Source organism: Miscanthus floridulus, chromosome 8 (assembly GCF_019320115.1).
Source record: "Miscanthus floridulus cultivar M001 chromosome 8, ASM1932011v1, whole genome shotgun sequence".
Lineage (NCBI taxonomy): Eukaryota > Viridiplantae > Streptophyta > Magnoliopsida > Poales > Poaceae > Miscanthus > Miscanthus floridulus.
The window spans coordinates 73,736,022-73,750,325 of NC_089587.1; the positions used below are offsets into that span (position 1 = coordinate 73,736,022).

A 14,304-nucleotide genomic window follows, 5' to 3' on the forward strand; every position below is an offset into this window, starting at 1 on the left:
GTGGTTGTCCTCACCAGTGGTTGCCCCACAGTTCACTCCATATCACACGGGCTTCTCACTAGAGCAGTCACCCTCGCTTTTTGTGCCTGACACATCAGTCTCTAGGAGTCTTGGAGCATCTTTCAGCGAGTTGACCGGCATGCCTACACCGCCTCATATGCATACCGTCGGTCCTTCTACAGCAGCCCCAGTCGCAGTGACTACTCAGAGGCTCCCCTCGTCTATCGCCTCTTCAGATCCTATGACAGATGTACTAGCAGCTTCACAGGTAGCACCAGCCCTAGCTCAGACCCAGACCACTTCAGCGACACTTCCTGCCACAAAGGGTCAGTCAGTACAGAGCTCAGGGTCAGATGATGATGGTGCCCAGTTCCAGCTTGCCCCACGTACTTCAGCGCTCGACTCATCCGCTGCAGCCCCACCGACCGACCCTTAGGTTTTGGTGTTTAACGCCAAAGGGGGAGAGGGTTCGAGTATGTAGACTCAGGGGGAGCGTGATCTAGGGGGAGCTAGTTATATAGTATTAGCCTATTATATACGTTTGGAGTTTTATTTGTGTGATATACTATTACTTATGCATTCGTGTGTTTACTTTCATGCATATTATTATATCTATGTGATAGTGTTATCTATGTGATTGTGAGATATGACATGTGTGCTCTCTACCGTACATTATTTAGGTGTCATATCACTTGTGTTATGCTCATTTGCCTTCGCTTCCGCGTTTATACTCCGATGCAAATGAGCTTTGTTACCCGTACTCATGCTTAATTCATATCCTTTGAGTACATTGTGTTGGCTTGGGTCATATAAGCTTGACTAACACTTTTGTTCTTATCGACAAAAGCTTATATGAACCAAGCCCATCAAAAACCTCACTCTTTCACATACTCGAGGTGGTATTGTCATCAATCACCAAAAAGGGGGAGATTGAAAGCATCTAGGCCCCTAGTTGGGTTTTGGTGATTAATGACAATACAAGATTACTATGACTAACGTGTGTTTTGCAGAGGCAATTAAGTTAGGTCATGGTAATGGAGATCGATTGGGCAATCAAAGTTGTCATGCCCCTACAATGGAAATTGTTTCGGTTTTCAAAAGATGGACGACAAGGTTAAGGATGACTAGTTCTAAGTGTCAATTGGAGTTGGAGAGACACTTAGAGTAGTTTAGGACTTTGTTTTTCCTTTGGCCGTACTATTAAGGGGGGTATGGACGGGTAGCTTGACCTAGTTGAGTCTAGTGAGTTAGGTGTGGTGCACACTTGTTAAAACTAGCTCTAGGTAGCTCCTATGAATGCCTAAGATCCTTTGGAGCAAACTTCATTCACATATGATCGAGAGTTGGAAGTGAATGGAGGGTTAAATGCTGACCGGACGCTGGCCCCGGTGCGACCGGACGCTGGCCGCAGGGTCCGATCAGTTCATTTGATCAGCAGTCTGCGTTCGGTGCGACCGGACGCTGGAGAGGTCAAGTGACCGGACGCTGAAAGGTAGCATCCGGTCGACTCTAGTAAGGTTCCAGAGAAGGGAATCTGCGACCGGACGCGTCCGGTCAGTACTGACCGGACCCTGAGGGTTCAGCGTCCGGTCGAGTCCAGTAAGGGTTTTATGCGACCGGACGCGTCCGGTCAGTGCTGACCGGACCCTGCCAGCGTCCGATCAACATATTTTTATTGGTTCGTGGGTTGAACTGACCGGAGTGTCCGGTCAACACGACCGGAGCGTCCGGTCACCCCGCAGAAGCTCATAACGGTTCGTTTTTCAGGCTGCCTTATAAATAGAAGCTCCACTCGTGTGTGGAGTTACTTTTGCTCATTCCAACAGCTGAGAAACACGTTTGTGAGTGCCAAGAAGAGCAAGGTCCTAGTGAGGTGATTGAGATTTGAGAATCCAAGAGAGTAGCCTCATTAGTGAATCAAGAGTAGTCAAGTGTGCATCCATCTTCTCATTAGGCTTCGCGTGGTCAAGTGAGAGTTCGTGCTTGTTACTCTTGGTGATCGCCATCACCTAGACGGCTTGGTGGTGATTGGGAGCTTGGTGATCACCCGGCGGAGCTTGTGGGTGACCCAACTCAAGTTGTGAGCGGCTTTGGGTGATTCGCCGTGACGGAGTGTCGAAGAATCAACCCGTAGAGAGCACTTGATCCTTACGCGGATCAAGGGGGAGCTACACCCTTGCGCGGGTGCTCCAACGAGGACTAGTGGGGAGTGGCGACTCTCCGATACCTCGGCAAAACATCGCCGCGTTCCTCTCTCTCTTTACTTTGAGCATTTACTTTGAGCATTTACTTTGAGCATTTACTTTGAGTATTTACTTTGTGCAATTCAATACTTGTCTTTACATTCATAGAATTGCCATGCTAGAGTAAGTTTGGTACATAGGTTGCAAGTCCTTTGTGCGTTAGTTTGATAGAAACACTTTTCTAGGCATAAGGGGTTAATTGGGCTATCCGTAGGATTTGATTATTGCAAGAAAATTTAGAATTAGCCCAATTCACCCCCCTCTTGGGCATCTTGATCCTTTCAAATTCAAATTTAGAGTTATATTTTAACTATCTATCTTTCGTGAAGACTTATGTAAAATTGATTGGAACATTATGATTGCAGTATCTATTTTAGATAACAGTATAATACACGCTCATACATATGTTACTGTGGTATTATGTGTTCCCGGTAAGTCATAGGTTTCAGTTAGTACAGTTCTGAACAATCTGATGAGGTTCCAGTGGTAACAAATAATTAGCAGCACTACTATGAAATCAGGAGGTCCTCCAGTGGTATAAACCAAGTCGGTATGAAAAAACATGTGCCAAAAATCATGAACAAGCTGCACTGGAACACATGTTTCTTTCATAGATTCATGAATAGGAGCTAATTTTTCATGATAGACCTTGGGATGCAAACAATTATACAGGAATTCTATTTTTCTGTGAAATTCAGAGCTACAAGGGCAATGCAATATACTGTCCGCCAATGAATAGTAATGAACCAACAACTAATAGCGTAGACCCTCTCGTCCAACACTTACAGAAGTTTCAAAATATGCATGTGTCAAATTTTATATAGCCATGCACAACTCCGTAATCTGCAGTTCAAATTTTGTTGGCACGTGGCCACGCACGGGCATCAAATTTGCGGTCATGTATGTTAGCAAATTAACAATGTAGGTGTTGTAGTTATTTCAGAGGCCTCACATGACGTCATCAAGATAACAGGACAGAGGCACAGAGCACGCGGATAACTTTAAATCTTTAATTGCTTGCCGATCTCCATAGAATAATAGTATATTATGTTCGACTAATGTCATCCTATATATTTTTCATGATTTTGGTTTCTCAGTTGCCGATATGGGTTCTGGCTGTCGGTCGCTCAAAAGAAAGAGGGTGTACGCTGACCCGCCGCCTGCAATCACCGATACACACATCTACAGGTAACTATGTTATATTTATCTTGTAATTGATCGATGCAATCATTTTCTATCAACATAGGTTTACTCGTGTGTTTTATCATTTTGATTGACACGGACGGGATTATAGATGGGTTGAATTCCATGAAGTGGGAATCGAACACATATCTTCCATATGGGATGTGAGTGCCATGATTTTTGGAAAGGCAACGTACAACATCACCATGGTGATACATATTTACGTATAATTTTGAAGGATGAGCAGGTGCATTTTGAGCTTATCTTTCTGGACCATGTCTAATTTTTTTTCTATAGACCATTGTTATCAATCTGTTGGATCTAATATTCTTACAGGGAACCAAAATGGAAGCGGTTGCGTACAACGACCAAACCATGAGGTTCGACAGTTTGCTTCGTATAGGAGAATGTTATGACTTCATGAGAGTTGGCTTCGCGCCTACTCATGTTGATCCTTTAGGCTACATCTTCCGTTTATATGCCGACTACTTTGTGGTTCTATCTCCACAAAGTATGGCTAATGCACCACCGAGAGAGCCATGGATTTGTTAGTGTCCTCGTACCTTTATGAAATTCGAGGATGTATACGCTCAAGCTGAGTACTTTTTTGCAGGTATACCTCATACGCCTATATTTAAAAATACATAGTTAAATGTTTATGCTCCTATTCCATCAATAACTATCGTTTGTGTTTGTAGATGTCATTGGTATAATTGTGCATGTGTCTAATATTCGAGGAAGGGATGACGTGCGGATGCGACCGTACAGATATGTGGTGCTGATGAATGAAAGGTACTTAGATTGAAAATTTTATCATTGCTCCATGCTATCAAATTTTTATTGTTCGATGCTAATCAATTTTGTAACTCGTAGGTACCACTGCATCATAATAACAGTCAAGTATACACACATATGCCGTCACTTATCGGAATGGCGGCAAGCGGCATCAGAGTTGCGCATTTTAGCTGGTCTCCATGTACAAATGAATAGAAAGAGAGGTATTGTATCACGGATGTCCTCATATGTATTAACTAAATAAAGTATCAGTTATTACATTTTTTTGCTCGTGCATTATAGGCGGAGTGACCACTACTGACGATTTCAGCGAATTGGTATTCAGTCCTATTTGTAATCAGGCGCATGATTTTCAAAGTGAGGTTCTTTTGGGGTAATTCATTGATTTAATTTATTGACTACAACACTGACCCAAAAGTTTTTTATTTGTTTATAGGCCTACGCAATCATCTGCTTGTTGATGAAGCCAGACATCGCCGAGTTCAAGAATTTGCTAAGGACACCGTGTCGTGTCTCATAAATTTAGAGAACTAAATAATATTGAAATTATTTACACGCTTGTGACATGCACTTTGAATAGATGATGGACATGAATTTAGTTTAATATAATAGTCATTTTGTGCATTTTCATTGGTCAAACAGGTTCAAAATATGTGGATTGAGCAATGTTTGTCTGACATATTTGATTGCTTCATTTAGTTTGTAATATCGGAGACTTCTTGCCGATATAAAACATTATTTTAGTCGTATCACGGAAAGATCTATATAGTATAGTTTGTGAGCCTACGGTGCCGTGCTCTTAGTGACTATTAATTTCACAAACTTTGTTTTTTGGATTAAATGTCAGTTTAATGTCTTACAGTATTGTTATCTTATTGTGCGATTTATGTGTTTTTAGTATAAAAGTTTAGTTGTCTAGTAGCAACGCACAGACACGCTACCTAGTTTGTAAATATATACATAAACCTTCGTTAATCTTTGTTAGCCAAGGGAGGGCCGAAGCACAATATGCCCTCCATCATGCTCCAGTACTTGTGCTGTTGTGAATCATCACCATTTGTTTTCTAAAAGAAAGGGTTTAGTTTTTAGAGATGACCAGATTTGTGAGAGGTTGAACTACTCACATGCCTATCCTTGATGACCACACACCAACACAGGAAAATATTTGGTGGGAAACCATCTCTTTGGTGGAATCATGAAAATCTTCTTAATACACATATTAATAATTTTTTCAAAAATTATAAGGAGATGCGCATACAGTGTATCTATAGATGTACATTGTTGTAAAAGTTGAGATTCAAACTCAATCTATAAAAATTCATATGAAAATGAGAAAATTCATGTGCATGTGCTAGAAGACAAAGTTTGTGTCTTCTAGTTGATATACACATGAAAATTTGTTATTTCCATGTTAATATTTAGAAAATGATTTTGTATCTAACTTTTTGCGACAATGTACATTTATATATTATGCACTATGAATATGCATCATTTCAAAATTTTTAGAACTTCTAGGCATGTATTTCAAGAGGGTTTTCACGGCACGGAGTGGTAATTTTCACCAATTATTTTGCCCGTTAACAGTGGCCTTGGTCTCATAGTAGAGTTCAGAGTTTACATACCCAACAGCAGCTCTAAAACCAAAGTGAAAACCCATTATCTGCAACATGTAGTCCCGACTAGAATTCCAACGAGATTTGAACGCATTTTTGGTGTTGCCAGGTCAAATGAGCTCATGATTCAAGAAACGGTAGTGCTAGCACCTGGACATCCGGACGGATGCCCATGTCCGGACGGATGCCCATGTCCGGATGCCCGCGCACTGCACAACATCCGATAAAACACATGTAACATAGGTGTGAAACACATGCAACATCTAGATAAACACACTTGCAACATGCGTCCGAAAAACACAGATGAAACATACCTCTAAAACATCTAAAACACCTGAAACATACGTTTGCAACATGCCTCTGAAACAATTGCAACATATGCAATATGCGCAACATCCCCCGATCTACTTTTACAGCATCCATATGAAACAAGTACAACATACATATGAAACGCCTAAAACACATGAAACATACATATGCAATATAGAAGAGGGGAAGGCTGGACCAGTTGATTCCGGTCGTCAGGGTCGGAGACGGCGGCGAGCGGTTGCGCGCGAGCACCACTGCCACCAGCGCTACTAGTACCGGGCTTGGCTCAGCGCCGTCGGGGTGGGGAAGCTCCGTCGCCAGGGTGAGAGAGGACGCCGCCGGGGGTGGTGAGGGCGCCACGCTAGGGTGGAGGAGAGCCGCCCACTCCCATGCAACTTGGGATGAAAACAGTACGGAAATATCCCGTACCGAACCACATCGTTTTCTATATTTGACCCGATCGAATTCGTATTTTCGGATAAATTCGAATTCGGTTCGAAATACGGAACATCAAATTCAAAATCGGAATGAAAATGGTTTAGACGTTTTCCGACCGTTTTCTACTTTTCTACTTTTATTTCGGAATATCCCGAATTCAAATTTTGGTTTGAACCAAATTTGGCCCACTAGAAGTCCAGCTTTAGAAAAATTGTATTTTTTTCATACGATCTCGGATGAAGATGATTTGTATATGAAAATCGTAGTTCTCGACGAGATCTACAACTTTCTAGTTTTTAGTTTTTTTATTCGAGGTCACTAATATGTTCAAAAAAATTAAACAAAGTTTAAGCACTATATTAATCACGTACCCGCACTTGTTGTCTTAGAAAAATCATATCTTTCCGATATGGTGTTGAATGGAGATATTTTTATATGAAAGTTATAGACTTGTTAATTGTTATGCACTTGGTCATTGTTATGCACTTGGTCCTATGGGAATATTCAATATTGATTTTTCGTATACCGACCGTGTTCGACATAATTATGCTAGAATTAATTCGTTTTCGAAATTCTTGATATTCCATAAGTTCGTGTTTGTTTTCGTGTCTGGCTTTACAGCTTTCGCTTTCTTTTTTGTATTCAAATGTAGAAGTAGAAAACGGTTGAGGGATTTTCCGACCGTTTCCTTTTCATCCCTACCTACAAAATCGTCGTGCCACCTCCATGGATCTCACCGGGGTGGGGGAACCAGATCCGCAGGCATTAGGCGCTACCGGTGGGTGAGGATGCCGGGGTGGGCGGAGGGGCGCTGCCGGGGTGGGGGAGGAGCCGCCAGGGTGGCTGAGGGCACCGCCGCCGGCCCAGGAGGCAGCCATGGCTGCGCGTCGGGGTGGGTGGGGCGCGAGCGCGGAAGGGAGGATGAAGCGTGGGATTGGGTGCGGGAGTGAGCAGAATGAGGCGTACGTCCGTCCGAACGTCTTAATTGGAGCATTATCGTTGAAGAAGCTCCAACTTGCTCATCTGGATTAGCTTAATGAAGCTTGTGTGCAGATGTCGTAGAAAACAATTTTTGTGTGCTCACTCCGGCCCCGTGCTCACTCCAAGCCACATGGGGGCTTTGCTTGTAGGCTGTCCGTTGGGTGGCATCTCTTGGCCGGAGATTAGACGCGACTTCTCAGTGAATTCAATCTCTATTTTGAATCTGGTATCTAACATGAGAATCTTTTACAGCACTAATCATCCACAGTTTTTGGCTAACTTATCTCATGTGCTACTTGATACATGTCTAAGTTTTTCATTATTAAGAAAAAATGGACATGACCAGTGGTAAATTCGAGTCAGAACTTGAAACTAGGCGGTAAATTCGAGTCAGAACCTGAAACTAGGTGGTTGGATCTATGATCGTATCTTCCACCCAACTAATTAAGCTAGACTCACATTCTTTAGTTTTAGTATATAGATCAGGTTATGGAACTACCAAGCGAAACAGAATCGATAACTACCATTGATGTAATCAAAATGAATATTTTTCAAGACTAACATTAATATATAACAACTTAGTCTACTACAAAATCGCATAATAGGATGTTCTCTACATTGTCGTTTTGACAAACAAAAAAACGATAGCAGGGAAACTTGTTCCTGCCACCGATCAAAGTTCAGAATCTTATCAATTGTAAGCAACAAAATGTTTATTGTTAAGTACTCCTGTAAAAAGTGAAGTTAAAATTGAGTAATGTGTTCTCTAAAATGAGCTAAAAGAAAGGCCAACAAAATTGGTCAAGGACTATCTGTTTAATTTCTTTATTACCATTTGGACTATCTGTTTAACATAATTAGCGCTACATGATCGACCCATGGTCATTGAAGTTTTGAGAGCTTAGCAATCATCAGAACCTGCTATCAATATGGAAACTGTAGATTCAGCAAATAAACAACATCAAAACCGAGATAGATAGCACATGCTGCCACTAAAATCAGCATTATAGATCACTAGACACGAGTCTAACAACTGTCCTTGCCACTGGCAGAAATAGAGTATATATTTGAGGGGTATGCTTCTGTGTTGCGGTTGCGTATCACTCGCTCTTCGGTTACACACTTTCACTCGTCAACTTTCTCCACCAACAATCCATGCATTTGAACTGCTTCATGTTGTACTCTTTCTAACTCCCTTTTTTCAGCGTTGAGTAGGCTGATAAACAAACAATGCATGCATGAGCATGGAGATCTGAGCTTCACAGTGGAGTGCGCCCTAAGAACTGATCACTTTTCAGTTGCCACGCTAATTACTCTCCAAAGGAACTAACTTCTGGCACCAAGAGTCCAAGCTGGACGGCAAGATGTCACAGCACCATTGACACGGAGGACAATGGAGGGCTTCTGCTTCGCGCGGTGCCGGTTCACGCGGCTCATGGCGGTGATGCAGCTGGCGATGGGTGTGTTCGTCATGATCATCAGCATGGCTAGCCTCCACCGCTTCTACGCCACCCACAGCCTCCTCCCGGGCCTCGACGTCGACCCCGCCCACTGCACCAAGTTCCACACCGACACGGCGGGCTACGCCAGCTTCGACATCCGCGCACTCACGGACCGCGTCGACGACGTGCTGGTCCAGCTCGCCGAGCTCCAAGACAAGCTGGAGGCAACGGCGCTCAAGGTCGCCAAGAAGACCAAGAAAAGCAAGGCCAGGCGCAAGCCGCAGGAGAACATGACCATGCCGGAGTTCCGCCGGTTCCTAGAGGACGAAGTCATCCACCCGCTCTACAGCGCGCACATCGCCCTCCGCCTCATCCGCATCCCGCGCCCCGACGACGGGGACGGCGACGCCTCCACCACGCCGGCCGTGGACCCTCTCGTCAACTTCTTCACGGCCGAGGAGACGCGCAAGTACGTGACGGCCAAGGGCAACCGCGACGGCCTGCCCAGCGTGTACGGGACGAACCGGACGTACAGCACCATCGGCCACGCGTGCGTGCTCATGCGGCGAGAGCTGGACGAGTACATGAGCTACGACGTCGGCTCGCACTGCCCCGACGATTGGGACCTCGGCCAGCGCCTCATGCTCGGCGGCTGCGACCCGCTGCCGCGCCGCCGCTGCCTCGCCCCGGCCTCCAAGCTCTTCCACCGCCCGCTGCCTATCAACGAGTCGCTCTGGACGCTGCCCGACGACGGCAACGTCCGGTGGAGCCGCTACCACTGTCGTGATTACAAGTGCCTGTCCGCGAGAAACCAGCGCCGCGGCTACGACCGGTGTGTGGGGTGCTTCGACATGGACCGGGAGAAGCAGCGGTGGATGGGCGCAGCGTCGACCAACCGCACCGCCTCCCTCGCCGACTTCCGTATCGATGACGTGCTGGCGGCGAAGCCCGGCGAGGTGCGCATCGGCCTGGACATGAGCGTGGGCACGGGTAGCTTCGCGGCGCGCATGCGGGAGCGCAACGTGACCATCGTGTCAGCGGCGATGAACCTGGGCGCCCCGTTCGCGGAGACGATGGCGCTGCGGGGGCTGGTGCCGTTGTACGCGACGATGAGCCAGCGGTTGCCGCTGTTTGATAACACCATGGATTTGGTGCACACGGCAGGGTTCTTCGAGGGGTGGGTGGACCTGCAGCTGCTGGACTTCGTGCTCTTTGACTGGGACCGTGTGCTCCGCCCTGGTGGACTGCTCTGGGTGGACAAGTTCGCCTGCGTACGCAAGGACCTCGATGACTACATGTACATGTTCCTGCAGTTCCGGTACAAGAAGCACCGGTGGGTCGTCTCCTTCAAGTCCAAGGACGAGGTCTACCTCTCCGCGCTGCTCGAGAAACCGCCAAGGTCGTGATATGATCATCATGCTGACTCTGGTTATTTGCATGCACTGGATGATCTTTGTAAATTGGGTCTGATTCAATTTTAACTTGTTGAACAATAAATGCAAAGGATTTCAATGTGTTTTCCCAATCCAATTCAGTATGACATTGTCCTCCCTCAAGCCAGTTTAACTGTGTCTAGTCCGGCTCCTCATAGAAAGCTTGCAAGATGTACCAGAGAAAAAGCTCTTTGTTGTTTACAAAATTTCAATTGTGTGGATGCGGAGAAATTTAAGCTAGATTAATGGCATGCCAAAAGGGCCTGCATCAGACTGGATAATCATTAACCTCCCTTCTTTTTTTAAGGGTACAATAGAACTTTTTTTGAGAGGGTACAACAGAATGCACTCAACCCACACACTCTATAGTTTTCTGTAATCATGGTTTTTTCTCCTTTCTTTGTCTAATAAAAAAACGGCAAAACTCTTGCTCTTTCTAAAAAACAATCCACACACTCCACCCTCACACCACGTCCATACATATGTAAAGAAAGGGATTATGAGGCTCTAGCCTTCGATGCGCTGGAAACGCGGTACGCATACCTTACCTTTTCCAGGAAAAAAACTTAGAAATTATTGTGTGACACCACATTCGAACACAGGTGGGTAACACCTCATTAGGCAGTCACAATAGAATCAGATTGTCAAACCATTGTTTGTGCACTGACACGAGTTCCCAAGTGAGATTTGACTAGTTTACTTAGCAGTACAGTTCTAACACGGTGAATTAAACCGTCGCAAAAAAAAATGGTGAAGGCTTATCAGCTAGAATCTACAGTATTTTTCTCTCACGGTAAATCAGCTTCAGCCGACTTTAATACCAGCCGAACAGCCAGGTCAAGCTCATGATTCAAGATCCTCTTACCTGCTCATCTGGATTAGCTTAATGAAGCTTTACGTGCAGATGTCGTAGAAAACAATTTCCGTGTGCTCATTCCAAGGCACATGGGGCTTGCTTGTAGTGGCATCTCTTGGCCTGACATGAGACGCAACTTCTCGGTAATTCAATTCGAAGGCACTTTGAATCTGATATAAAAAATGTGAACGAATCATATAAAAAATGAGAACATTTTACAACACTGATATTTCACTTTTTACGGCCAACCTACCTCATGTAATAACTTGATACACATCTAGGTCTTCAGATATATTCACTACTACAACCGATGGCTCTTGATCAAGCCGCCTCTGTAGTGCCTAGCAAAGCGAGCCATCTATGTAGATGCATCTTCAGAGGTGGCTCGCTGTCCAGCCGCCTCTACAATTGGCTCTGTAGAGGCTTCTGAAAATGCAATCATTATCAGAGGTAGCTAGTATCTATAGAGCCAATTGTGTAGGTCCCTCCTCTCTCTCTCTCTCATAGTTGCCGCTCCCTGTTCCCAACAACAGCCACACAGCCTTGCGCCAGTAGTAGCAGCCGCACCTTGTGCCTTTAGCCACCACCGCCACCCCTCCACACCAGCAGCAACAACAGCCAACCGACCCGAGCCCTAGCCATCCCCCACGCCCACCACCAGTGGCCGGCCTCGCCCTAGCATGTCAATTCAGGCCTCGGCATGAAGACGCATGACAGATCTATTGCACCAACTTGGAGTGTATAGTACACAACCTGAAAAGTCTATATACAGTTCTATTGGATATGGGTATATCATGTTAAAACAAGGATCACTATTCATCTTCCTCCTCTCGATGCATCAATGCCACCCACCGCCCACCGCCCCAGCGAGACCCTATCGCGCCCGCTGCGGCCACCTTCTTCCCCTCCCCCCTCCCGCCGCCACCATGGCCATGGGCGCCCCCACCCCGACCAGGCCCGACCGCCTCCACCACCGTCGAAACCCTAACGCTGCCTTCTCACCGTCCCCACCGCCTGCCAGCCCTGCCTACCCCGAGCCCCTTCTAAGGCCACCGAACTTGCAGAAGAAGAGGGGGAGAGGCCGGATTTGGAGAAGAGAAAATTTGAGTGATGGATTGCTCCAAATCACTCGGGTGGGCTATAGCTTCATCGTTAAATAATGACATAAAACAAAATTCTTTAGAACTCAGCTAATGGCCCCCATGCAGAGGAATGACTTAAAATTATGATAGCAAGAGTTAGCTACAACAATTAGCCCTATAATATTATTTTTCTACTAGAGCATTATTATTTTATTTGAAGAGCAACCTAACATGTTTTTCCTTAGCAAAGATTGCAAAGAAAAAAAGGTTGCTTTTCCTTAGGGAGTTACTGGCGCCTGGACGTCCAGTGCAACTCCAAATATCGGACGCTTAGCTCGCATGGCCAGGGCATGGTCCAGTCACGCGCGCGGTCATGGGTGACGTCACGACATCAGCCTCCCCTCCCAGTTCGCGCATGACAGGTGGGTTCTATTGCAACATGTGCAACAACAGATCTACTTTTGCAATATCCAGATGAAACACTTGCAACATACGTCCGAAACAGCTGAAACACTTGTAACGTACATCTGAAACACTTGCAAACACCTAAGAATACTTGAAAACATGTGTGTAGCCATTGCAAAACATATGCAACATCTAGATGAAACACTTGCAACATATGTATAAAACACCTGAAACACTTGAAAATATAAGCTTGCAACATGTATGTATATACAATATCCAGATCTACTTTTGCAACATCCAGATGAAACACTTGAAACATATGTCTGAAACACTTGAAACATACGTGTATAGCCATTACACCATGTGCAACGTCCCGATCTACTTTTGCAACATCCCGATCTATTTTTGCAATATAGATATAAAACACTTGCAACATATCTCTGAAACACTTGAAACATATGGTTGCAACATGCACTTTCAGCGCAAAACATCTCTTTGTTGCTTCAACGAATGGAGGCTCATCGGCGCGTGGAGGTCACCGGTGTGCTCGCCGGCAACGCGGAGCTAGGTAGCGACGCACAGAGGGCGGGGTGGGGGTGGCACGGGCAGCGGTGGCGTATAGGGCGGGTGGGCGGCGCATGGAGGTCGCCGGTGTGCTCATCGGCGGTGCGAAACTCGGTGGCGCTAAGGGCGGGTAGGGAGTCGTGACGGACGAGGTGGAGTGGGGAGTCACGCGCGCGCTCGTGTCCGTCCGTATGGATGCCTTCCATGGGAGCGAACGAAGGTTGGTGGGGATCAGCTGGGAGCAAAGCACGACGGCGAGAAGACATGTGGGTGGATGCAGGGAGCAAGCAGGGAAAGGAGGATATGCAAGCATCCGACAAGCATGGAGTGGGGATTCTTTTTTATTAACTCAGGAGTGGGGAGTTAGCGGTGGACGAGGCGTCCGACGGAAAGATAACCGTTCGGACGCCCTAATCCTAGCATTTCCGTTTTCCTTAGCAAAGGTTGCAAAGAAAAAAAAAGGTTGTTTTTCCTTTGTTCTTCATCGTTAGTTAGCAGCTGGCGACTCTCCTACCAAATCAACTACAATAACAGATGAAAAGGGCACTGTATAGAGTATAGACAGAACTGATTGATCAGAGTATCGTTGCACCAATCTATATTGGTATCATCTTCAAAAATACCAATCACTAAAGATTCCATGCAAATAAAAAGGGAAAGGTACGGTAGAACTTGTAAGATAATTAGGATTTTCATGGTCAATTTAATCTAGAAATATAACATCAGTAGGTTTGTGACGACATATATATGCATGTGTATATCGCTAACGAACGCTACAGCATGCAGACATGACATACAGATCGATACAGTAAGAACGCAAAATGCGGTAATTACAAAGATAAGAATGTACCAAGCGGAGGGTCCCATGCCGAGCGCATCGAAGGCTCCATTCGCACTAGTCGACATAGTGCGTTGCTCGAAGTCATGTACCGCAGTTGATGCAGGAAGATGTTCGCCGTGC

General features: G+C 45.5%; 2 protein-coding genes across 3 annotated transcripts; both read left to right on the forward strand.

The window, feature by feature from the left end:
* Positions 1–3,947: 3,947 nt before the first annotated feature.
* Positions 3,948–4,886, forward strand: LOC136472590 (uncharacterized). 2 transcript variants are annotated; one of them, XM_066470288.1, is made up of 5 exons: positions 3,948–4,038; positions 4,124–4,217; positions 4,299–4,423; positions 4,503–4,577; positions 4,657–4,886. In XM_066470288.1, the coding sequence occupies exons 1-5, from the start codon at positions 3,993–3,995 to the stop codon at positions 4,752–4,754; spliced, it is 438 nt and encodes a 145-aa protein (XP_066326385.1). In that variant the 5' UTR covers positions 3,948–3,992; the 3' UTR covers positions 4,755–4,886. The 2 variants fall into 2 exon arrangements, with proteins under 2 accessions (XP_066326385.1, XP_066326386.1); XM_066470289.1 differs by having other exon boundaries at positions 4,503–4,537.
* Positions 4,887–8,951: 4,065 nt separating this feature from the next.
* On the forward strand, positions 8,952–10,409 carry LOC136472592 (probable methyltransferase At1g29790). The gene has a single exon (XM_066470291.1). It carries the CDS (start codon positions 8,955–8,957, stop codon positions 10,407–10,409), a length of 1,455 nt encoding a protein of 484 aa, XP_066326388.1. The 5' UTR covers positions 8,952–8,954.
* Positions 10,410–14,304: the final 3,895 nt, after the last annotated feature.